Genomic DNA, 26,843 nt, shown 5'->3' on the forward strand with positions numbered 1-26,843 from the left:
TTTTCCATATTTTATTGGATTATATAAAGTGAAGTTAAGGATTTAAAAAATACAAAACAATACTTAAATTAAATAAATGGGTATTTAAGGGACATTGGGCGTATTGTTTAAAAAAAATGGTACTGTTATGTATCATGGTATATAATTAGTTCGCTTTTCTCGCCCTTTGATTTAGTTTGATTTCGCTAGGCTTTAGCCCTGCTATTATTAGATTTCGTTGATCTTCCGAAGCATGGGATATCCCATTCATTTTTAATCTACTTTTATCAGCTTTATCTGTTTTAGATGGCGATTTTGACTCCGAAACCTGAACGAACGTGTTTTTATTCGCGTTATCTATTTTAGGTTGTGAAGCCTGGATACTTTGTGAATACTCGAATTTGCCAATTTCGCGATTATTAATCGAAATCTGGTTGTTATTACTGATGGGGGTTAAGTATTCTTCGTAAAGAGGGAAATTAGATGAGGATGTATCACAACTGCTTGAATCAGTGTGTTGGTTGACTTGATTAAAAGTTGCTTCGATGTATTTAATGGCCATAGATGTTGAAAGGTTTTTTGATGAGTTCGAACTCACCAACGCATCGTAATACTCGTTGGGGTCTACGATGGGTAAAGGAACGGAACCATTACACATTTTTTTGGCTTTCTCTTTATGAAATTGAAAAGGGTAAAATAAAATAATAAGTTAATGTTAATATTAATATTATAATTGTATTAGAAAGATTTTAAATAGTGTTTTTATAGAGAATAACGAAATGATACATGATATTTTTAAAAATTGTAAGATGGGTTTTTTAAAAAGAATATAAATTAAAAGAGAAAGCCAATAATTATGTGCATCTTTATTACATAAGGCAGCCCTAACACAAGTTGACATCATTTTAGCATTCTTTATATTAAAATATCTAAAATAATAAACAAAAATGTTTTTATATTAGTATAATATTCAGGGCTAAAGTTTCATTGAAGCGGGATTTTAGCAATACAGCGCCTTTTTTTAAAAAATTTTGAAAGATCTGATTTTACCGAAAACCCGATCATGAATTTTATGTATTTTTTAAAAATTTATATGAAAAAGTTTATAATCTAAAGATTAATAAGAGTAAAGTTTAAAAATTAAATTGCCATGATTCACAGGGTAAGTAAATTCTATAAATTCTAGTTACTATTAAACCACGTCTTTCAAAATTAAGGAACGCGTGCTATAAATGACTCAAGTTTTAAAAATTTGCTAAAAAGTTAAAAAAAAATAGATTTGATAACTATGACATATTTAAAAAACTTATTTATTAATGATAATTTATTAAAGTCGAAATCAAAATAAAAATCGGAATAATTATAAGCGAAGAAAGTGATCAAAATATGTTTTCCAAAAAATTATATTTAAATTATTATATATGTTGTATTGGGACCAGAGGCATTCATGGGTCTGGTAGACCCTAGGCCCTAATATTAAATATTCCAGCGGGCCTGGGGTTTTGAAATTTTTTTTAATGGGCTTGGACCTAAATTAATATTATTTAAATTTAGCTATTTAAAACAGTTGCTAACTAAAAAAAATATGGAATATGGGCAGAGCCGGGCATGAGCCTCAAATTTTATGATAAAAATGAGGACAACAATAAAAATGCTAATAAATATTAATTTGCTGCGGGCCAATAAGCATGGGAATTTGAAATCTCTCAATATGGCGGTTTTTTAATTTTAAAAAATCGAAATTGACCGAAAATGTATTCCAACTGGCGTAGAATACTATTAGTTAAATTTGCCATGAATCTTATTTTATAATTTATGTGAAAAATCTATATAAAAAAATTTTGAGAAAAATTGTCTGAAATTTACAATATGAGTACCCTACACATATTAGAATCCATTTCTGGTCTAATCTAAATTCGCTTTCGATACATGATTTAAAATTGAGAGAATTTTAATCCCAATGAATTCCATATCCCATATCGAACATATATAACTTAAAAATTCATTTGCAAATATTTCGAAGAAAAAAAAATAACTTTGTCTAGCCAGTAGAATAGGAGGTGGGGGAGGTGGTTTTCTCCTAGGCATGTCAGACATATCATCTTTATCCTCAGCCTCACATGTATCGCCGTTCTTCTGAGTTTCATTAATTTCATGGACTGTTAGTAATATTTTATCGATTTAATATGTCATCTCATTAATATATAATATATATATTAGAAACACTATAAATGCAAAAAAATTATAAATCGATAAAAATCTAAAACTTAAACCTTTATTATGACCAACCGATAATTTGGTAACGTTTTGGGGAGACAATTTCGGAGGACGAATAGGAATCTTGGGTTTTATTTTAGATTTCGATCTATCAAGCGTTTGATTCGTTATTTTTGTAGTACTAGTGCCATTTTGCTAAACAGAGATTAGAGAAAAAAAACAATAGATAGGATATTTATAAAAACAAACCTATATAGTGTAGTCGCCAGCTGATAATAGTGAAGATCAACAGTCCGATTAAGACCTAACCAATTTCAAAAATGTCGATAGTCCTGTTAAATTTTTAAAATCGGTCTTTACCTTTCCGAAATCCTTTATTTAAAAAAAACGGGTTCATGTTACTGTCTAAACTTGACGGTTCATCTTCACTAGTGTTCAGATTCGCGGAATACCTAAATTAAATTTGAGAAGGCCTAAAATATTTTATATTTGAAACGCATGAAATAAAGTGAGGTTTTAACAGGTCTAAATGATATGAAGTATAATTGGTTAATGTTTAAAAGTCGGCTAAATCTATCGTCGTGAGGCGAAAAAAAATAACCAAGCTATGAGGCATGAGTTAATTTTTTTTTGTTTTTTTCAAAATTGAGATATATCTCGAAGAAAAAAACGCGAGGCTGAGGTTATATTGTTTGGCTAAAAACAGTTCGGCTATTTTGTATGACTGCTAAAAATAGACCGACTACCCAACTATGAGCTAGCAACGCAAGCGTATAAAACGATTACAGTAAAACTTGTCTAATATGGGCTCTTGATAATTCGGGCAACTCCCAAATGGATCAAAATTTTGAGTCCCAATCAAATTCCTATTACTACAGAAAGTAAAAAATCTTGATAAATTGGGCAGCTGTCAAAGTTGGGTAAAAACATGGTCTCAACGGTGCACAAATCAGACAGGTTTTACTGTATATAGTTATTTGACTTATTGTAAACCTTTTTATGGGTTAAATTTGTAGCTAAAAAGCTATTGGAATCTCCGTTGTTGCGTATTTTATTGTTGTAATTAGGAGAAGTGATCTTTTTGCTAGGGGATAATAATATTGCCGAAGGAGGTTTTGGGGGAGGAACTTTAGGTTTGCCTATGATTCTAGTGGCCCTGTCACCGGAGGGTATTTTCTTCAAAATTACTCCTTCGCCTGAAAACTTTTTAATTTATGAAAGATAAGTTAACTATAAATATTCCCAGAACTCAATTTTTTTAGGGCTGAAATAAATGATTTTTAATTAACTAAACATATAAAAAAAATACATATTAATAAAAAATTCGATAACTCACTTCCAGTTCCGAAGAAGATGATGTATTGTTAGTTAGAGCAATGGCAGATGATGAAGCAATAGATGATTTCAAAGCTATCTCTTGATCGTGATAGCAATTAGTTGGCACCCAATTATGAGAACTAGTTATAGGTATGGGAGGCAAAGGGGTCGTTAACAAATATCTAGGTAACATTAGGGGCCTCGAAGGTGGCACGTTGAGTGAACGATTATTGTCGGATTTATCGGTACTCAAAGTGACTTGGCAACTTGAAATTTTTTTTTCAATCCCATTCACGGTGGTATTAGTTATCACGGCAGGGGTGTTTGAGAAATGCGTTTGAATAACCTTATTTTGCTGAGCAGTGGCGCAATGTAAATGCTTGTTATCTTCGACTGAATTTGACGACGTACTCCAATTCTCTTCGCTACTAAACGAATCAACTACGAATAGAGCCGGGTTAGAAATAATATCTTCTGAAATTTTGTTGAAGGTTCCAACACTGACCATGTTGCTATCGTTCAAAATTTTATCGCTTATATTCAGGGAATTTCCTTTCAAATTGCCCAAACTAGATCTCTGATGGCCCTTGCGAATGGTGTTGGACGAAGATTTGCGGAAAAACTTCTTGAGGGAAGAAAATTTGGTGTTCGCTAAAGCGTTGAAATCATCGCTTTTCTTCAAATTTTGCAGGATGCTAAAAGCAATATTATTGTGAATTGGGTCGTGATTAATGCTCGATTCGACGTACTGAACATTAAGTTTCGTTTTATTATTTGGAGTACATGACGTATTTTCAGGCAAAGGCATTGTTTTCACGAAATTTTGAAGATTCATATTATTCGTATCCTCGTGAAAATTTTCAGGGTTATCTAAAACATTTGTCGATTTTTGAGCTTCGAATTTAATTTGCGCCTGAACTTGGGCATGTTTCTGGCTTTCTTTGATGGTCGTTTTATCGAGGCTTTTGGATCGAATCGTTTTGCGTGGATCCTTGTGATTTCTTAAAAGAGCAAATTTTAATGTATTCTCTTTGGTTATTTCAGAGATTGGATGATTTTGCTGGGCGTCAGGTACGAAGGGTAAAGGCGAGGCGCTTCTTACCCTGTGAATTACTGAAGGACCAACGGTATGAGATTTTTCGGAGGGGTTATTACTAAGTTCGTTTCTCGCATATACCTTTTGGGTTATTAGTGAATCATTAATATTTAACGTCTTGTGAGTGTTTTGAAATTTGGTGGAGAATTTGTGGGAAGGACTAAAATAAGTTTGTTTTCCTTGTTTAGGGGAAGAGGGCGAAAGGGACGAAGGAGCCGAAGGTGCCCTCTTTTTAGAGCAAAAGTGAAGTCTAGCGAGGTTCGTATCTGAACAATTTTTATTCAGATTTTGAGCTATGATTCCTAACTTAGAATCAAATTTGATTATACTGTTATGCGCGGAGGAAATGTTAAAACCGTTGGTGCCGAGCAGCTGTTTTGATTCGTTTTCCCGAGATTCGATATTTTTTGATTGTTTGTCGGCAACATTCTCTGGTTGAGGGGAAAACAAAACTACAATATCCTCCTTCCTAATCTCCCGCGTGTTCCGCTTATTGAATGTATTGACGGAGGTGAGACTGCCTTTAGTAATGGCTTTGTTGAATAAATTTATCATGACATTACGTTTTCCTCTAGAAGCTGAATTATTTGAAGCAACGGGTTGATCTTTGATAACCAAGATATCACTATGCGAAATATCGGAATTGTCTAGGGATAGGCTCTTGTCAAGCCGTATGTCCATTTTTGTTTGGCTATTGGCCGAACCATCGTTCGAGGAATTATTATTTTTAGAGGGTGCACCAAAACATTGGCTGCCATCTTCCACTGATTCAATGAGTGAAAAATGAGACCCTTTGGCAGTATTTGACATGCCATAGTCGAGTTCTTCGTAGAGTGGAGACGTTAGCGCTTCCCTGTCAAGAATTTCCTCCTTCGATATTAAATGAACCGTTTTAAGGGCAGGAGTATCTAAACTTTTTGAGACGCAAAAATTTCCGGGGACAAGTTTTGAAGGTTGTTGTATACGATCATATATAGGCGACAAATTAATACTTTTATTGGCGTTAAAATCATTAATCGCGTTTGATACAAAGTTGGATTTATTTTCATCGTCGGTTATTTGACCTTTCGAAACTAAGAAAGAGCGATTGTCTATCAAGTTATCGGAGGTAAACTCGGCTTCAATTTGTTTATCGCTTTTGGGGGTAGAATTCGTAGTAGGCGTTTTATCGATTTTGGAATCCTCTACGTCATCATTAGTTACGACGCGTAGCATTGTTTCAGCGATTTCTTGAAGCAATGATTTTTCGCCGTCATCGTCGTCTCCTTCTTTGCCTTTCCTCTTAGCAGTTTCGTCCAACAGGTACTCAGATAGCCCTTTCAGTAAGTTAGAACGAGTGTCGATAACTGCCAACAAATCTCTCACCTCGCACTTTTCCGAATCTTTCGTTTCGTTATTAGTATTATTGTTATTAACTAGAGTAACATTTTCTATGTTAAAAATCGGTGGGTTATTAGAATCATTCCCCTTATGGTTAACATCGCCGACTGATTTATGGTCCAGTTCAGGCAAATGACTATAGTTATTATGACCATTATCGTGAATCGCGTTTAAGGAGTCGTTATCATCGGTTAATTGGTTACCAGTCGACGTAGTTCTCTTGACATTAGTTTGCCTAACCTCAGCTTTAGGTGATAGACGATTAACGTTGGAGGAAAAACCGAGCAATTTAGCAGAGGGAGATAAATTTTTAATGTCTAGCCTTTCGAACCATGACCTCACTTTGACTGGGGAAGGGGTGGATTTATCACAGAAATCATTTTGTTTCCTCGAAAACATTTTGTCATCACCGACTGCTACGTTAACTATCACGTGGTTGGAATGGATCGATGGCGAAGAAATGTTCGGTTTATTAGCATAATTAATGGTCGGGGTAGTTTGATCGGTATTCTTCGTAGGATTATGCGTGAGAAAAGTGGTGTCGACGGCGACGAAGGAATTATTTATCGATTTAATATCCCCAATTTCAAAATTACGTGTAAAAGAAATATCGATTAATTCTTTTTGGTGGGACGTCGAAATTTTTTTGTCTTTTTTAGCATCATTATTAATGTTTAATAGTACGTTTATCCCGTTTGATTTTATTAAACCATTTTTAGCGAGATTTTTATTAGAATTATTTATCCCAATATTATCGATTTTACGAGGTACACTAGCGCTATTATTATTATATTTTTCGCTTTTGTCATTAGTATTATTATCGACGATAATTTTATGAATATCGGTATTTTTGGTATGTTTAAAGGTAATCATATTTTCGCCACCGAAATCGTCCACCCTGCTCTCCGATGGCAGCGGAAGAGCAGTACCGTTCAAATTTTTGGTTATAGCGTTGCGTTCCGTGTTGAGTATAGTCTGCAAGGACCATTTCCTGTCCGCTTCATCCGCCCAGCTGTATTCATCCTCCGCCTCCTCGTCGTCACCATTTTGAAAATCGTTACCACTCTGTTCCAAGTTATTCGTATCATCACCCTGAGTGGTAGGGGAGGTACCCCCATCATAACCTATGATGTAGTTTAATAAAATGTAATTTAACATGCACCCTAAATGGAAGCTTTTTGAAATATTAAAATAATTAACTAGTCATAATATATTATGTTTCGCTTTTATAGAAAACCTATGATTGCGGGTGGTTCTTGACATATGCGAACTACCCTCTTCTTCTGAATATAAGAGGGGGATAAGCGGTCTTCCGGAATTTGATCGCCAATCTTTTAGGGTATAAATGAATGTATGAATAAAATATAGGGCTATATGGATCAATATGAGGTTGATTATAAAAATTATATTTATAGACCGACGCTGAAGTTTTAATTGAAAAATATAAATTAAATATATTTATAATATTTAAATAAAATAATAAGAAATGAATTACTTGGTTATAACCCCCCTCCTCCTGATTAGTCCGATTAAAAAAAATTATTTTAGGTCGGGGATGAGTTTTAAGGCCCGAGCCATGCTTCGGACTAGCATTTAAGACTCTGAAATAATCATCATTGGAAAAGCATGTTAAATTAGAGAAAGCACTTGATGGTTATTTTACAAACTTTATCCTTCAAAAAATTAGGTAAAGCATCGTTTAAAAAAAAGAGATTCAAATTATATAGCTGAGAATATAAAAACTTAGGCATTTAGATCTTTTTTTTAAAAAAATTTCAAACTGTCTAGAAATTAGAGCAAATACTGAATTTACTGGTGAAAATATATAAGGAAGATTTTTCCAAGTGAATAATCTTCCAGGAATGCGATAATAAAACAATTTTTTGACCATAAATATGATAATCACCAGTTTTAATCAAATTTAGGTATTGTGGGGTCGGTGTTTTTTTTTAAAACTAGTAGCTGAACATGGACATCAAATGAAATTTAATTTTAACAAAAGATACTTTGCTTGCAATGTTGATAAACCTACGTTTTAATTAGAGAGATCTGGATAAAAGTCAGCAATTTAAAAAAAATTCCTAACATGGTACATGCGACATTGAATTATTCAAACTATTTATCATTTTATACTATTTTATAGGAAGACCAATAACTGAGAGTGCCATTTTTTTGAATATATTTTGTCAGTTTATAATATTTAAATGATTATGATTGGTTCTGCGTGTTTCGTATATATATTAGTCTGAGAATTTCCGCTTTTTACATCTGAGTAATTATTATTTGGTAATTTAGTTTGTTTAAAAATTATTCAATATTCTTTTTTTTTCGATTATAGCATTCATTCTGAGCGTTTAATTTTTTTAAAAATATTCTTAACTTCTTTTTTTTATTTTAAACTATTAAATAGGAATTTTTATTCTGATCAATCAAAAGTATATTTTCCATAATCAAGGAAACTATAAAACCAGGATTTAACAAATTCCTCAAAAAAAAATAAATTGAGAATGCTAATGAATGGAAGTTTTTCATCAATATTTCCTCAAGATTTTTGCTAAAAATAATCTTCAAAGGGTCATTGAAGATTTTGTTAAACCTTGTTAAAAATACAAACCCAAACTACATTACCAAGGAAAAGGAAGTATGACGCCATATCGTCATTTAAGTTGAAATAGAGGGGGGGGGGGGTCTTTTTGATTTGGATTTCATTTTTTGTGCTAATTTTGATTGGTAGATAAGATGTTAATAATGTATCCCACCTTCCCACCCAATATTATAAACTTTATTTTAAGTTTTTTTTAAAATTGAAATCAAAAAAGAATTTAAAATCAATAAATAACATTTTATTTATCAAATTTCAAATATATCGTCTGCTAGAATTCAACATTTTAGTAATAATTCTCAAAATGCTATGAAGTTAAAATCGAATAATTAGCAATATAATACAAATACTCACATAAAAAAAAGGATAGTTAAATTCTTTTGATAGGAGAATGGTATGATAGTAATTAAAAAAATTTTAACTTCTAATTTTGTATAATAAAACATCAAACAAAATGAATTCAGCGTGATTTTATAACAAGGTAAAAAAAATTAGATATCAATAAATAACTATTTTTTAGAGAGAAAGTTTTAAAACATTGTTTAAATTAAAAAAAACTATTCGATTTTAAACCTCGAATAAATTTAAACCTCATTCATTTTTTAAAAAACATTTGATATGACACACAGTATGTTATAAATAGGTGGTGTAGTGTTCATATGTGCAGTTCGGCTGAAAAGCGAAAACCCCCCTTAGTAAATTGTCAAAGTTCCACAAATAGCATACCAAGAATTATTAATTAATAATTTTAAAAAAATAACTAATGTAATTTCAAATATTTCAGCAAAAAAAAATCAAACAGACCCCGGAACCCGACCCGATCGGTTAAATGTCACTATTTTAAAAATCTAGACTGGGTTTAAGAATAAATTATAAAACCTGGATCGGGCCTAAATGTTTAGTTTAAATGGGTTGATTTTTGAAGATGAAAAACCATAGAATAGATCATTTTAGCATTCATTCATATTTTCAATTTCCTTAAAGTAATTTACAAATCTTTATAAACGTAGAATCCAGGTAAAATATATAAAAAAATTTTTTTAAAAAATAGACCAGGTTAGGTTTTAAAATTGGCCGGATCTAAAAAAATAGACCCCTGAAGGGCTTGGTTAATATCATACTAACGTTTAACAGGACCTGGCAAAAAGTTGGCCCAAGGTCCTATGAAAGGGGGGACGCGAAACACCTAATATCCCTCTTAGGCCTCGTTCAGAGTAAGGGCGAAATACCGCGAGTCTAAGCAATGCAGACCTTAGAAAAATCCTGATTACCTTTATAGAGACGTGGCTGCCTAAATCAAAATATTTAAATATCTAGAACGAATAATGATAATAGCCTAATACAAATTAAATTACAGATTATAAATCACCGTCACCAACGAAAGCGTGTTTTTTATGAGGATTAATAGCTTCTTTTTATGTTGTTAAAACTAACAATATTTTATTGAGTGTTTCATCTAACCATATAAAAAACTTTTATAAATATTCCGATAAACACACCTATTTATAATTACAAATCAACACTTTATTATTACCCTGTGTCATTTATAAATAATAAATTACTAATTTGGTAGGAATATTTTGAGATCTTGTTCGGGCATGATCACATTCGGATTTGCAACAATTGACGCATAACTCTTTCTTCCACACATTCCGGATGAAGGTACTGCACGATAACACGTGGTGACCGTTACCGACAAAACCTTTGCTATTCAAGGTAGTAGAGTCTGTTTCAGTTGTTGAATCACTTACCATTTTGAGATTCTTTTATCCACGAAAAGACCGGCAAATTAAATCAATGGCAAGGTAATTTTCCTTGTTATTTCTTGATTTAATAAGATTTTCTACATTGTCCCTTTTTTAACTTATGATTTGAGAAACGAAGTCCTACCACCTATAATGAAAGAGAGAGAAAAAAAAGTTTATTGATATTTATTAGAATATTAGTTTAAATAATATGATTAAAGTTAAATGATTAAAATTAATGATAAATAAAATATTAAAATCATAATCACGTTTTCAATTTATATTTATGTAATAATTTCTTTCAAAATAATCAAAATTTAATTGAAATATTATATAAATTATAAATTTTTATTATCATCGAGGAGATAAAAATTTCATATATTTTTTATATATTGATAATCTTATATCTTTAAAATGAAAAATAAAACAATGATAAAAACAATTATTAACAAAGTTCATTTATCCTAATATAATGAGATAATATCATCATTTTCAAAAATTAATTCCTGATTATTTATAAATATATTTTTTTTTTAGATCTTCCAAATACTTTTTTTTGATGTTTGCTTTTCTCTTATGATTGTTATCTAATTTTTAAATCAATTCAACTCTAACTATTTATCTAGAGTCACCGCTCATAAAATATCCAAAATTTTAAAGAGGTCTCAAGAAAATTATTTTAACTCATATAATTTTACTATTATTTGAGCCAGTTTTTTTAAGCTCACTGTTTTTATTAACGTAAAGAAATATCGATATAATTGCTTATAAAATACCTATAAATACAATTAAAGGATGTTGTCATATATCATAACGAATAAGTTTGAATTTGGCATTTTTGTTAGCAAAGATGGTTACATCGATCTGACATTAAATCTGATAGTCAAGACCAATATCGAAAAATATAAGGCAATAAGATTGTCTTAAGACTTGAAGTTTTATTTTAATAATTTCAAATTGCAAATAAATAAATGAAATATTTTACTATATTTTATAAATTATAATTGAAAAAACATTTTTTTATCCTCTCTTTATTGTAAAAAATATTATGATTTTTTTATGTAAGGAGAAACTATTTCTTTATTACAAAACTTTTAAAAAAATTTAATAAAATCCATATTTTAAAAAGGGGGGGGGGGGGGTGGAAGGGGGAGTGTTGCTAAGGGATTATATATTGCATAATCTTAACCAAGTTGTTTTTTTTAAATAAAAGGAAGTTTTGTTTTACTTTTTTATATTTTATAAAAGCTTTTTATGTATAAAATTGAATAAAATGAGGTTTATACATTAGTGCTTGAAATTAAATAATAATTATATATAATCCTAACTAAAAGTTGAGTTCAAGAATAATCCCTAGATTCTTTCATGAGTCTTAAGAGGCCGAGGCTAGCTTTTACTGACAGATTTTTTAGTCCTTTGTTTCGAAATTTCTATCAAATTCCATTTATAGGCTGATATTAAAATTCTTAGCTTTCCGCTAATATTGTCAAACCAAAAAATATTACGCTAGCCTGTAGATTTTTCTCCTAGATGGTAGGTTTGTATTAAAAAATCTCGAGGTTTGAATAATAATATTCTGGGTAAAATCTTAAACGAGCCTTTAAATCGTTAAAAAATCAGCAATTTTAAATCACTGCGCTGGAAAAAGAAATTAAAAAGTGAGCTAGGACGACCTCTTCGGTTAAAATTGGGCGATTTCGCTATAGTTAAAAAAAATATATAAAATGTTATGGCAAAATATCAAAGAAAATTAACTTCGCCATTGTTATTTCACAACAAACTCATTTTTTTGTTAGAAAAATCTTTGACTATAAATAAAATTGCGCTGTTTAAAATTGAATGCTAGGATGTAGGAGTAGATTAGTATAGTTTCGTAGCCACTAAAAATATCAGCATTTGTGTTAGTAAATTTTTTTTAAATATCAGAAGGGCCCAATAATTCATTTTTTAAAATATCATGTATTGATCAATATTTTTAAAATTAGCCGATTCGATATATCAAATTAAAAATTAAAAGGGTAAAATAAAATTATATCAATTAATCAGTTTGAAAATCACATAATGGAGGGGTTAATATTCATATGCTCATATTTTCAATTTTTCCCTTTGAAACAATTTGCAAAAATTATTTAAAATAACAAATTTTTTAAAGATTATGGGCAGGGTCATTAAAAATCTCAGGCCGGTTTTGAGGGATAATTTTTTTTTTAAACTAGGGCTAAAATTTTGTCCTCTATCTGTTTTTTATGACATTATTTTTTTACATTTATGTCATAACCGGGATAGGATTCTCGAGGGATTCGGATAATCTCTCAATTATAATTCATAAAGGATTTTTAAATTTAAAAAAAATCTTTCTGATCGGAAATGAAGCATCTATAAGAAGTATGTTTGTCTTTGTATTGTTAATTTCGAATAATTTTGCCGTAAATTTTTGAACTACAAATACACAAAAGTTTAAAAGCAAAATTGTATGAAATAAAGGGTGTGTGTTATCTACATAATATACATGGTTGGAATAACATTTCCGGTCAAATCAGATTTGTAAATTTAGAAAATAGAACTTGTTAAACGACTCGATTTCCAACTCAAGATTTTAGCTAGAAAAAAAAACCTAAGCCTTTAGATTTCGCTAATAGGTGTCCAAACCTTTGTGCCATCTTTGAGCAAAATCTTCAGGCTTACGTTTTTTTAAAAATAAAATATAAGATCTTATCTTTTACATTAATTTATATATATAAGGTTTACTAGAATTTTCACAATTATGTCAAAATAGTAGTAATTACAAAATACCCAATTTTAATCAATTTTAAAAACTCAAAAAATATTTGAATTTCAATTTTTATATAATCCCAAAAAAAACAAAAGATGATCTTTTTTTTAAAAAAAAGAAGAAATAATCGATATAAATTGAGCATTGATTTTTTTTATCAATAAAACGTTTTTATAATTCACATTATTATGCATGAAAATTTAGAGATTTTATTAAAAGTTCAAAAATCCCTTAGCTTAGCTCTGACAATAACTAAAAAAGATGCGAGAGAAATAAAGAGAAGACTTTATTAGTTTTTTGGTTAAGCAAAGCAAGCATAAATTATTTCGTTTAAAAAAGTAATGAAAAATTTTAAAATGTCCAAAATATCCCCCCCCCCCCTTATTTTTATTTTTGTAAAATGATAATGTATTTAAACATGCTTAACTTGTCCTTAATATCGATTTGTAAATTTTTACAAAAAAAAATTGCTCTCATATTTTCATCTTAAAAGAATTTACAAAACACAGCCAACCAAAATTATTTAAAAATCGAAATTTTTAAAAATTCGCTTGATGGGGTTTAAAATTTAAAAAAAAACCTGTATTAACCAAAAAATATTTTTAAAATCCTAGCCAAACTTTAAATGGAGTTTTTTTAAAAAAAATATTTTTTGGGTATGGCTTAAAATACTTAACTTCTATATAGGTCTTTATTAGAATACATTTTATTTCCGCTTATAATCTTTTCCCGCATTTGGGATTCCAAAAATCTTATAATTTACAAGGTTTTTCGGGTTTAACATTTTAAATGCCTGATCTCTTGAAAAATCGGCTAGTGTCATTAAACGGCTCAATTTAGCGGATTCTAAATTAAGATTTAAATAATATTACCTCCAGATTTCGCTAATCATTCTACCATCTACGAGCAAAATCTCCAGGCTCGCGTAAATATTAGGATATTGTAAATGTAAAAAAAAATTATTCTAACACCCCGTCCGAAATTTTAATTTGTTTTTTTATACCCGACCCAGGGGTTGTCCAATTATTATAAATTTCGGCCAACTTTCAAAAGAGTTAGTTATCCATTAAATTTCTTTTGCAATAGAATAAAAAAAAAATATTTATAATTTTATCAAATAAATTTTTTAAAATATAATTAAAAAAATTTTGGATAAATCAGGCGGCTAAATTTTGAGATTTTAAAAGTTAATTTATTTTACATTAGTAAGATTAGATTTTTAAGTAAAAGATTGATTTATAAAAAAAAAATGGGAAATAGGCTATTTACCACAAGCTATATCGATTTTTTTTCAAAAATAAATAGATAATGAAGTGATTTTTTTTGTTGCTAATCAAAAAATACAAATATTTAGACGATTTTATCATTTTTTTGAGGATGATTTATTAATTAATGTAATTTATATTAAGCAACGCGAAAATTATGCCTGATAAACGAATGTTTTATTTTACATAATAATAATTAATATTATCTTATCTTTTTGAGAGGTTTTTTATGGTATGTATGGTAATAGTACATTATAAATAATTTAGAATTATAAAATTTCAAAAGTTCTGCCTTCTAAATTTTATTGGAGGGCTTTAGGCTCTCATACTGCAGATCTTTAGGTGGTTTGTAAAAACAATTTTGGGGTTTTACTATTTTCTTCCTAAAAATTTTAAGTTTTAAAAAAAAATCAATGTAGAAAAAAGATTTCGATCAAATTTTACCTGTAAATTCCAAATAATATTTTCTTAGGGGAAGCATTGTGGGATGGAGGAGCTAAATTTGTTTGTGTAGAGGAAATAGCATATTTCGATCTGTAAGTTTCGGTAATTGGCGTGAGGGTTTAAGGGGTGTCGAATTCATTTTAGCCCTGGGCAGCAAAAAATATCAGCATGGCTATGCTGCTAGACAATTTTATATACTAAAAATTTAAAACTTAATTCAAATAAGCCCGAACTGGATAGACAAAAACGAATGAGGCATGTATTAAAATTTATTAATGCTGAATTAGGGTTTGCTTAGCGGGATAAATTATAATTATAGTTAAATTATTTATCAAAATAAAAGAATAGATTTGATTTGAAATACAAACATATTTGTTTTAAAAAAAACTTATCCGAATAAAATCGATGTTTGATTTTCAAATTTGTAATACTAATAAATTAATTAGAAAGCTAGAATTGTGTTTGTAATTTTTTATCGAGAAGTGAGTAACCCATATTCTTTTTAAAAATTATAAAGCTCTTCTCAAATGAATTAAAAGAAAATTTGTAAATAAAAATTAAGATTCATTCATTCATTCGTTAAAAATTTATTAAATAACACAGTTTAAAATTTAATGTAATTTTTACACTTTTTAAAATAAAAACCCAGTTGTTATAATATGACGTATAAAAATGCTCATAGTCATAATTAAGTAATCATTAAGATTTTTTTAAATATTTTACTTTATTATGTCGAATTTAGTTTAAATTTTAATTAAATTTTTTTTCTTCCTCAGATTGCTTTTTTCCCCTAAGAAAATAAAAATCGAAACAATGCAACAATGATCAATTTTTTTTATAATTCTTTCTTTTTTCTTCTTCTTTTCTTTACGTTATAAAGCGCGGGCCGTATTTTTGATTTTAAATTTTCATACCATTAAATGTTTAAAATTTTATATTATATATTATCTCATATATTTTGGGTGAGAATTTTTTTTACTAAGAGAAACTTTTATCATTGAAAGAACAAAATATATAAACAATTTGTTCTCATTCAATCCGATCATAGAAAAAAAATTAAAAAAATGTCACTACCTCTATTTTTACTATTCTTTTGAATAAGTTCCCATTTAAAACAAACATTTATTAAATAATATAATTTTTCTATACAATTCTTACAATTTATTCAATAAAAATCTGAATATCTATAAAATTATCAAAAATATCCTAAATAATTAAAGGTATTGCATAAAAATATATAATCTATAATATATATAAAAGCCTTGTCACAAAAATAGCGTTACGCTCTCATGTCACACTTTTCATATCACACTTTATAATATATATTCAAAAAATCGTTAATTTTGAAAAGTGCCGGCCCAATCGGGCAAGAACTTCGCTTACAAAGGATTATTGGACTTGGGTTTGAACCCCGGCGGTAAAATATTTTTTTTTCTTAATCTGACAAAATTAATCTAAAAAATATGTTAATAAAGTATATATTTAGTAATTTTAATTTATGTGTACAATTAAAAAGTCTTTTAAATTAAATTTTTATTCATTTGTATTTTATAATCTAAAAATTTATTATTGCTTGATGAGAGTTTATGTTAAAACCCTTAAGAAGGATCCATTCCACATTGAATTTTATAGAACTTTATATCTCTTAATTAGGTAATTTTTATGCATAAGTAAATATTTGCATCTCTCTTATCTTTTCTAAAATTGGCCTTTCTACATGCATTCCATAGTTTTGTATATTTTCTCATAACTTCATAATTTAATTGTAGAATGTATATTTTTCATAACTTATTATAACATTTTTGATTAAATGTATAAATTTTTTGTTTTACTTATATATAATTTGACTATGATTAAAGTTAACCTCCTATAACTTAGAATATCTTTTTATTTTTTTTATTGTAATTTAATAACAATGTCTTAAATTTAAATTTATATTTTGTAACTAAGTAATAAATCATTTGGAAGGGTGGTGGTTTGCAGGCGCGTACGCAGGAATTTGGTCTGGGGGGGGGGGGGGATAAGAAAATTTTTTAAGAAATATTATTGTTTTTTTAAAATATCAAGCATAAATTTATTAGGACTAATAACTATTTCTAATACACAATTTTAAATTAATGTGAATTATAAAAAAATTATATGTAAAGAATCACTTAAATGACCCAAAATAGAAATTTGGAATTTTTTAAGCCTTTACACCAAAAGTTTCTTAGGAATAATTGTATGTTATATATTTACAATGTAAAATACAATCTTCGTTGTGATTGAGCTAATTTTCAATTATCTCATCCTTGCTTGTCGTCAAATACCTATGAATATTCAAAAGATCCAAACCTTTCAAACTACTTTCAGATGTTGTACTTCTTGGTATGTTTTTCAGAGACCTGCAGGCCCGGCCCGCGGGCCGGACAGTATTTTAATTTTTTTAAATATACCCGGGCCGGACCCGAAATTTTTTTTAAAAAACACCCAAGCCGGGCCTGAATTATTTTAAAAAACACCCAATCCGGGCTGTATTTTTTAAAACAGCCTATATTTGAAATCGTTATTATTAGCTATAAAAATCAAAAATAAATATAATTTATTTTTAAAATATCCGAGCCGAGCCTGAAAATTTTATTTAAATAAAAGCCGGGCCGGGCCTGAAAATTTTTTAAAAGAAGCCGAGTCGGGCCTAAACATTTTTTAAAAAAAACCCAGGTCGGGCCGTATAAAATCTTTAAAAAAAATCCAGGCCGTGCCCTGCAAATAGTACTTCTGCAGGCCTGTTATTCTTCTTAAAAAAGAGAATGTTCTCTCATTAGTTTACTAATGGGAAGAATTTATAAACCCTTTTAATACTTTGGGAATTTAATCTAAAATGTGTTTGAAATAATGCAGAGCATCCATAGCATTTTTTGGGATTATATCAACCATAGTTAATCTTATGAACATAGTTATTCAGCTAGTAAGGCATCATAAGATACCTTAACATCTTCATGATAAAAATCTAACAAATTTTTTTTTTCTATCACCATCTGAAAAAGTGGGAAGGCTTTTGTGGAAGTAATACTTGCAGATTAGTAAGTGCTGCATAATGAATTAAAAATTCATTTATTTGGGTTATAAATGTATCTGTATTTAAGATATACTCTTCTATTGATTCTATATTAATGTTTTAACGATGAGCTTGCTAATATTAAACACGTATAGTCTGCTTTTGACTTAACAATAAAATATAAAATATAAATTCTTCATCAACATTAGCCCTAATTTCCTTGAGTTCTGATAAAATGCACTCCGCTATTCTCATCTTCTTAATCAAGTCAATGTCATGTTTTGAAAAGTAATACTTAAAATAGTTGTATAATTAAATAAAACATTCTAATGAGAAATAAAATTTGGAATAAGCATTGAATCCAATAATTTTCTTGCTTCTGAGGAAATATTTCTTTCAGGCCATTGTGATATTTCAGTAATAGCAAATAATTGGCTCTTCTAACTCCTTAAAAGCTGTTACTGCTTGATGGCAGAGACTCTGCGTTGGACAAAGTTGCAATTTCTTTTTCCCTGTTGGACAAGAAGTTTCAGAAATAATTATTATTTGACTAAAAATTTGAAAATAATAAGTAAATATTACGCCGGAAAATTTGAAATCGAAATTAATTGATAAAATAACTTAGTAGATAAATGTGATAATAAATGTAATTAAATATATATTTAATATGAGATACGAATAAATAACAAATATAAACAATAATATAATTTTGAAACATATATCCGGCATCTGCATTTTTTGGCTTTGGGGGGGGGGGGGGGATTTGCCCCCCGCTGCGTACGCCAATGGTGGTTTGTTTAAAATTTAAATTAGGATGAACATATTTTTAGCATGGTACTTTAATATGTATTCATGATTTTCATATTAATACTAGGAGCTAACCAATAGAATGATAGGTAAATCAGATATTTCCCCTTCATTTGATCCTAATTTTGAAAAATTTTCCAAATAATATAAATGGCAAAAAAATATATGCATATTAGAAAGATTTAATTCATCTAAACCCCTACATCACACCTATTTTTCCGGATCCAAGGTAAAAATAAATTATTCTGAGTTTTCCTGGGTTTGGGAAATATTTTTCACAATTAATATGGGCTTGGAAGTAGCTTGGGATACATTTTTTAAAATTAATATAGTCTTAGATTCCTGAAATTTTTTTAATTTTAAATATGGGTTAGAAATTGGCCTGAAAATTTCTTTTGGAGGCCAGGCCTGATCAAAAACCAAGGCCCATGCAACTTTCATATTCTGATTGTATTTTTAAATGCATTGTGACTTTTTATATATTTTATTTCAGTTCTCAACTATCAAATTTATTATGGTCTTTTTGAGAAAATTTTCCCAAGTGCGAGGACCTGGCTTGTGAATTTTTTTAATATTAGGCATAGGTGTAATATTTAACACAAAATATTTATATGGCCCTCAGGTAAAAGCTAATTTAAATATATTTTTATTCAAAAATAGTATTCATTCTCAGTCTTAATGGGTTGGCCTTTATCTGAAGTAGGGGTATAAAAAATAGATATGGTTTTTAGAGATTTACCTATCTCCCGGGTTGGGAAAAAATTTTGAAAATTATTATGTGTTGGCCAGGCTTGGGAATTTTTTTTTTATAAATTATATTAGGCTGGGCTTGGGGAAAATTTTTCAAAAATATTATGAGCTAGAATGCTCGAGAATTTTTTTATTATTAACTATGAGTCATACATTGGCCTAAAAAAATTTTTTGCAGGCCTGGGCTCGGCCTGATCAAAAAACCTAGGCCCATGAAAATCTGATTTTGATTGTAATTTTAACATTATGATTATTTAAATATTTTATTTCAGTTCTCGACTACCAAAATTATTATATTCATTGGGCTTGGAAGAATTTTTCAAAATTATTATGGCTTTCCTGGAAATTTTTTTAATATTAAATATTAAGTATAAATGATCAGTAATATTTAACAAATAATATTGGTATTATCAAGTAAAAGCTTTAAATTTAATTTTACCAAACCATAGTATTTACACTTAGTTTTAATGGATTAAACCTGGCCTGAAGGGGGGGGGGTGGGTTAAAAGAATAATTGGATATTATTTTCAAATAAGAGGTAACAACTATCATAAAAGTAAGAAGAAAAGTCTCATTCCCCGTCATTTATGACGGGCTATCTTCTAGTAAAATAATAAAAATAAAGCTATATTTTTTAAATAAAATATAATAATTTATTTAAATGATCATAAAATATTATTCTCTTTTTAATTTTATTAATAAAACATTCTCATAGTTTTCATCATCTTAAGTAGTGTTGAATGATCGGCTAACATTCTCGCCTAAGCCTAATTAGGCTTCGACCAAAAATCAACCCAATTAGGCACAACTTAAAAATCGGCTAAGCTTAATTAGGCCTAGCCTAAAAATTGACGAAAATTAATTAGTCAAAAATTAGGCATCAGCTAAGGAGGTCAATCGTCCGTCAGCAAAGAAAATAATTATATATAAAATTTTTTACTAAATATAAATATAATTTAAGGGTAGGCTTAACCTAAAAACTGGGCTTAGTAGGTTAAAATTATCCGATTGAGCAACACTACATTTAGTCATCTCGGTATGAACTTTTAACAACATAAAAAACTCTTTCAACCAGTATGGAAGGTAGGGTAATGTTGTTAAACGGCTCGTTAAAGCCGATTTTTAAAACGGATAATTTAATGTTATGCAAGCCTAAAGATTTTGCTCATAGATGCACAAAGGTTAGGACATCTATTAGCGAAATCTCGGGGTTAAGGCAATATTTTTCTGGCGAAGAGATTGAATTAGACGTTTAACAACACTACTTCATAAATAACACCTTATTCCCAGGTGAAAATTATTGATTTACAGTTATGTATTGTATTATATAAGTTTATAGTTGCGAAAATATTATTTTTAAAACTTAATCTAAGTTTTAGGTCATTGGCAGACGACCTTAAAAAATTTAAAAAAAACACAATCTATTATTTATTATCATTTTAAAATAATTGCGAAAAATGGCTATTATAAAAGTTAATTATATATTTTATTTGATCATCTCTTAAATTTAGGCTTGATGAACATCTCATCCCTGTAAATTTAAAGACATGCAGACTCCCGTAAACAGGTCACACTTAATCTTCAAAAGCACATGATGATTCATTCATTACTCTTATTTTCAATTTCCCTTTGCAAAAAATCTTTCACAGAATAGTATAGCTAATTTATTAAAATTTTAAAAATCCAGGCTGTGTTTGAAAATAAGAGAATGAGGGGGGGGGACTTGACCTAGCTGTTTTCAAATTATATTTTTGCAATTTTATTGAATATTAATTAAGGATTATTTACATATAATTTGGGGTTGAAGTTTGGGATAATGACATAAAAAATACTTATCTAGATTGACGTTTATTTAGGTGCATTTTGAAGCATCTTTGAATAAAAATCAGCTGGTGGCACACCATTTTTGTTTCCCATACAAAATGTATAAGGATGTGTTCAAAAAATCAGGAAATATAATTCACAAAGTTTAGAAACTTTATTGTAAAATAATAAGTTATTGTAAATATAAAAATCAGAGACTTGAACTGGCTCTAAGCCCGGGTTACTGGCCGGGCCGTATTACGGGTCGGGCCTAAAGACTTATTCAAATAACCAGGCCTAAAGTTTTTTTTTAAAAATAACAGGGCCGGTTATTTAAAAACCGAATATTTTAAATCGCCATTATTAGCTGTAAAAATTAACAATGTAATATATTTAAAAAAAGACCGGGCAGTGCATGGTTGATAAAAATAAAACGGTGCCCAAAACATAATTCTAGAAAATTTATAAAATTAACATATGATTTCATTAAAATTTTTAGTTTAAAAAAAAAAAACTTTTCGAATTTTATAAAAAAGATTTTAGACATAGCTAAATAAAGTTTTCATAAAACCTTGATGTAAAAAAATATTGGAAACCAGAATGATAGGTCACCAGTTTGTATTAATGATACACATATACCAATCGTCAAGCTTACGTAATATTATATATCATTTGTGGGGTGAGGGTGGAAATGTTTAGGAATTTCTTTTTATTAAAAAAAGTTTTACTTTAATAGCTTATAATAATATACATTTTATAGCTATTTTCTTTTGTCAGATAATTAAAATCAACCTTTAAGTCTGGCACTCTTCTATAAATTCTATAAAAACTAAATTTATTAAATAAAAAACTTAAGGTTAAAAAGGCAAATAAAAATTTTCCTATTTGAATGACTTATTTTTTTTTCAAAAGTCAAAACTCAAAAATAAACAAATTAAGATTTAATAAAACTTAACAACTCCTCGTTATATTTCTATTTCTATTTCTTTTTCATTATTCAATATTACAATAAAATATTATTATTTTTAACTATTTGGAATATAAAAAAATCGTCTATAAAATTTAATGGGCTAAAAAAAACGTTGAATTTTTAATTACATGATTAAAATTTTAAATATTTCATTTATTTAAAAATATTATGAATTGTTAAATGATTAAAATAGTAATATAAAAATAAATTTTAAGGCCCGGACCAAAGGTAGAGAAATTAAGTAGCTTCCCTGTTTACAGGGCATATAATCAGATTCAAAATGGAGTAAAATTTTTTATTTCTGATCTAAAAATTTTTAGTTTTACGATAGCAAACTCAAACGCCATATTTTTTTGTTATAAACGGGTTAATGAATTACGAAAATGTTAAGTAATTGAGCAGGATTTAATAGTCATAAGGTAAAATAAAAATTTGAGTCAAAATATTATATGGCCAATCCAACCTATCACTATGTATAAAATTAAAGTGATCCCTAATCATAGCTGTGAACCCGAATGTGTTAAACGGCTCGATTTGAGCCGATTTTTAGCAACGGCTAACTGCAATTTTATCCAAAAAAATATTGCGCAAGCCTAAAAATTTTGCTCATAGATGGCACAAAGATTTAAACATCTACTAGCGAAATCTCGATGCTTAGGCAATATTTTTCTGGCTAAAATATTGAGTTAACCGTTTTAAAAAATCGGCTCAATTTGAGTCGTTTAACAACCTTAAACCCCAATTAGGGTTCAGAAATTTTTAACTATTTCGCGGAAATTTTAATAAGAGGAACTTAATAAAAGCCGATTTTCTAGAGGGAGTCTAAATCCACCCCGAGCCCATATTATTCCGGGATCTATGGGTTGCCCATAAATGGTTTATGGTCTCAAAATGTCCAACTAAACATTTGTTAATTTTTTTACTCATTTTATTAGATCAAAATTTTTTTTAAATTTCCTTCTTAGTTCTTTATATGTAATAATAATAAAAAATAATGAAATTTTCATGAAATTTAATTGTCATACATATTAAATTGTAATAAAAAAAATCTTGAACATTTTTATTTTATAATAAAAAAAAACCCCACACCAAGTTAGATGGTATTCTTGTTATATAATATTAATAATTAATCCAATTATAAATAAAAATATATAAAAACACCACCATTGCGCATTCATAGGAAATTAAAAATTATACAATAAATTTAAATGCATTGTGCAATTAAGGAACAAAGATTAACTAGTACTACTAAAAAAACATTAAAATTTATTACGAGGAAGAAAAAAAAGGAAACAAATAAAACCATCAATCCCCAAAATCCTCATTTATTTTTTTAAAAAACCAGTTTCTTTTTAAAAAATAAGTACATAAAATCGATTTTTATAAAAAAAAAATTGAAATTGTTACAATATTTTTATTCATACACTTACAACGCAAGTGTGTAACCTGGTTATTGTTTGAACTAGGATATTGTGGTGGAAAAAAAATTAGATTTTGTTTTATTTGCACGAATCATATTTAAAGGATCACCCAAGCCAAAAATTCTCATTTCCCCATAAATTATAGTTTGGGAGATGGCTAAAAAAATTCATCTAATCACTGAGAGCAAGATTTAATTGATCTCTTTTGCCTACAGCAGTTTTCTTAACAGGATAAAAAATAGTTAAATTCAAAATGTACAATAATAAACAAAAATTCAGGGTTATACTAAAAAATGTATCTTTTTAAAAAATATATTAAAAACGTCCTAAATATTAATATATGAATTTAAGGAAAACAAGTTTTCTATAAGCAAATACATTTCATCAATTTATTTTCAAGTCATCAAGTTCATGGAATCGGCATAAATATGCGTACCAAAACCTATAACTCCTATTTTGTGAAATCTATTAAAACCGAAAAATGGAACCAGTACCACCCCCCCCCCTTCCTTTTTATAATTTCCATAAACCGATCCCAAATTATAAATATGTAGGAATCTGGCAGAATCTGGAACCACGTCAAATCGAAGAACTGGCCCCTTTCAAATTTTTAAGAGTCGGAACTATATGCACTATTTTAGTTCATATTCTACAATCTCTAATTACTTGTGCAATTAAGATTCTATGAAAATTTCCAAGAGGTAATCATCTTCTTATCTTAATCACAACTAGGGTTTATCCATCGCCAAAATAAAACTTTTATTTCTTTTTATGTTGACCAAAAAAGGTAACCACTTATAAAGATTCCAACTTCACTGTAGATATTTTAAATTTATATAAAGTTTTGAGTTTTGTTTTGACTCATTTGCTTTTTTATAGTGAAGAAATTAATGTATTTATTTTTAAATTCATCTAAATGTCACGATGAGTAATAAATTTTTACATTGAATTGTGATCAACTCAAGGTGCGTCACTTATATATTATTTAATAAATAATCGAAGACCAGTTTTATAAAAACTCACCCTGTCACGGGAATCAGAAATCTAAGAGGTCTAAAAATAACGGAAACTATTTAAAATATAAATTTTTGTTAAATTATACTAAATATTGAATTTTAAGGGGCTCAAGTCTTCTTAAAATTTCAAATAGCACCTTCAAAGATTTTTTAAATTTTGAAGTGAAGAATAAAATAGTACATCATATCGATTTTTTTAAAGAATTTTAGATTTTGAGCAGCCATGGAGCTCAACGCAAACCGTTTGGAATCCAGACGCGTAATCAAGGGGAGGGGGAGGGGGGAGGGCTTTTTTCCCTATCGCAAACTTGCCTGTTTTCAAACATATTTTTCAGACTAATAAAAAATTTCCTCCTACACCCCCAAAAAGTTATGGATTATATCATGAGATGAAACAAAATTTATTTTTATTTAAATATAGGTGAAGTCCTACAATAAGAGGGACCTAATGACTTTAAATAAAGCTTAAAACTTATATTGGGAATAACCCCACCTAATAGTTCCCCACCCCTTCCCCAGAAAAATCCTGGATACGCCTAAGCTGGAATCCGATATCAGAATTTGGATCTGTTTATATTCTTTTTAGACCAACTTAGCTTTAAATAAAATTAGTACCTAATAAGTAATGTTATAAAAAAAATATTTTTAGAAAAATGGGTCGTGTGACAATATCTCAAAATTTACTGTTGATATGTAGCAATAGGTAGTAGTTTGTATAATTTTGTGGTTGGAGTGATACTCAAGATTAAATTAATTAAGGAATTAAACGGTCCAGAACCAAAGAGAATGATATAACTATCGGAATTATAATATTACATTGGATTTGGGATAAAATAATAATTTTATATAAATTTCTTTCGCGCCGTAAATGTTTATTTAATTTGTAATTTAATTTTATATATATTTCTTTTCGTAGAAATTTCACTTTTTTTTAAACTATAAAACTTTAAAAAACTTATAGATTATATAAAAAAAATTAATGTGTAAAAATAATGTAAATTTGTGAAATAGAAAGATAAACAATAAAAATTAAATAATAATAAATAATATTATTATTTATTTTACAGCTGGCTTTATTTATAAAATAAATAAATTATTGTTATAAAATAAAATCAAAAAATATAAAGTTTTAAATTTAAAAATAAAAAAAGTTGTAAAATATATTAAACCTAGCTTAAACCACAAATTTTAGTGTCTTAATTTCGGGTCGAATTCCGGAAATCCTATTATTTTCTCTTCAGTTTTCCGCTTTAGCTATTCCTTAACCTGATATAAACTTTAAGACTACCCTTTTTTTTTTGAAGTAAAAAAGCTTAAATCTAACAATTTGAATCATAAATATTATATATTGTTCTTTCCAAAATAACAAGATCATATACCATTGTATGTATATGGATGGAAACTTAGTACAACTAAAATCCCATATGCGATTTGAATTTTCGGAATATAATTTTTATAAAAAGTTTTTAATTTTGTAAAAATATTAAGAAATTAATTGTACTTTTTCTTGGGAGTTTCTTTAAATTATTTAGATGAATCAAATTTTTAAAAAATAATTTAATTTATTATGTATACAATATATAAATACTCGAATATCGGAACTCAACATTTAATAAAATTAAATTTCATCACCACATGCACTGACTTACCCCTTTATTTACAAAAAAATATGGTGTTTTCTTCTCTTTTTTAATTTGCATGAAACATTATGGGAAAGGTGTATTTTAATTTTATATATAATGTGAGAAATAAATTTTGAATTTAATGCTCATTATCATTAGTATTTTATTGAGAAAGCGAAGCGATAATCTTAATGTATTTTATTAAATGAATTCTTTATTTTTAATTTTAATAGCAAAAAATAAGCCCCCCACCCCACCATTTTTAGCAAAATGGCATGATAATTAATAATAAAAGAATGTTGGCAGTAGCGTGGCGGGAGGTGCTACCCCGATTACGAGAAAAATTTTTCCGCACACTTGTATTTTCTTATTTTGTGGCAAAGTTTAAATTTTATAATATTACCTATCTTGCTAAATTTTCTATTTTCAGGGATCCAAAAGGAACGGTTGAATAGTTTAAATGCATACATCTCCCTCACAATCTCGCAATGGGAAATTTCCCTCTAAAATCCTCCACAATTTTAACATTTCTCCCGCATTAAAATTTTTAGCGTAACATTTTAAATTTATAAATATTAATTTTAAGAAACTGTACAATT

The 26,843-nt window shown here is 28.4% G+C and overlaps 1 protein-coding gene across 2 annotated transcripts; it reads right to left on the bottom strand.

The window, feature by feature from the left end:
- Positions 1-53: 53 nt before the first annotated feature.
- On the bottom strand, positions 54-25,532 carry LOC135928947 (putative uncharacterized protein DDB_G0282133). Of its 2 annotated transcripts, none has more exons than XM_065465403.1 (8): positions 25,307-25,531; positions 10,154-10,484; positions 7,227-7,320; positions 3,533-7,113; positions 3,190-3,399; positions 2,253-2,391; positions 2,016-2,138; positions 54-651 (listed from the first exon to the last, which is right to left on the bottom strand). In XM_065465403.1, exons 2-8 carry the CDS (start codon positions 10,343-10,345, stop codon positions 146-148), a joined length of 4,845 nt encoding a protein of 1,614 aa, XP_065321475.1. In that variant the 5' UTR covers positions 10,346-10,484; positions 25,307-25,531; the 3' UTR covers positions 54-145. The 2 variants fall into 2 exon arrangements, with proteins under 2 accessions (XP_065321475.1, XP_065321476.1); XM_065465404.1 differs by lacking the exon at positions 54-651 and adding an exon at positions 710-908 and having other exon boundaries at positions 25,307-25,532.
- Positions 25,533-26,843: the final 1,311 nt, after the last annotated feature.

This window comes from Gordionus sp. m RMFG-2023, chromosome 4 (genome assembly GCF_954871325.1).
Source record: "Gordionus sp. m RMFG-2023 chromosome 4, tfGorSpeb1-WG-v2, whole genome shotgun sequence".
NCBI classification, from domain to species: Eukaryota; Metazoa; Nematomorpha; class Gordioida; order Chordodea; family Parachordodidae; genus Gordionus; species Gordionus sp. m RMFG-2023.

Coding starts and splice junctions, on each gene's coding strand:
- LOC135928947 (XM_065465403.1), bottom strand. CDS start 10,345: ATGGTAAGTGATTCAACAACTGAAACAGACTCTACTACCTTGAATAGC. Junction 2,392..3,189: donor CAAATTTAACCCATAAAAAG/GTTTACAATAAG, acceptor ATCTCTGTTTAG/CAAAATGGCACTAGTACTAC. Junction 2,139..2,252: donor ATCGGTTGGTCATAATAAAG/GTTTAAGTTTTA, acceptor TATTACTAACAG/TCCATGAAATTAATGAAACT.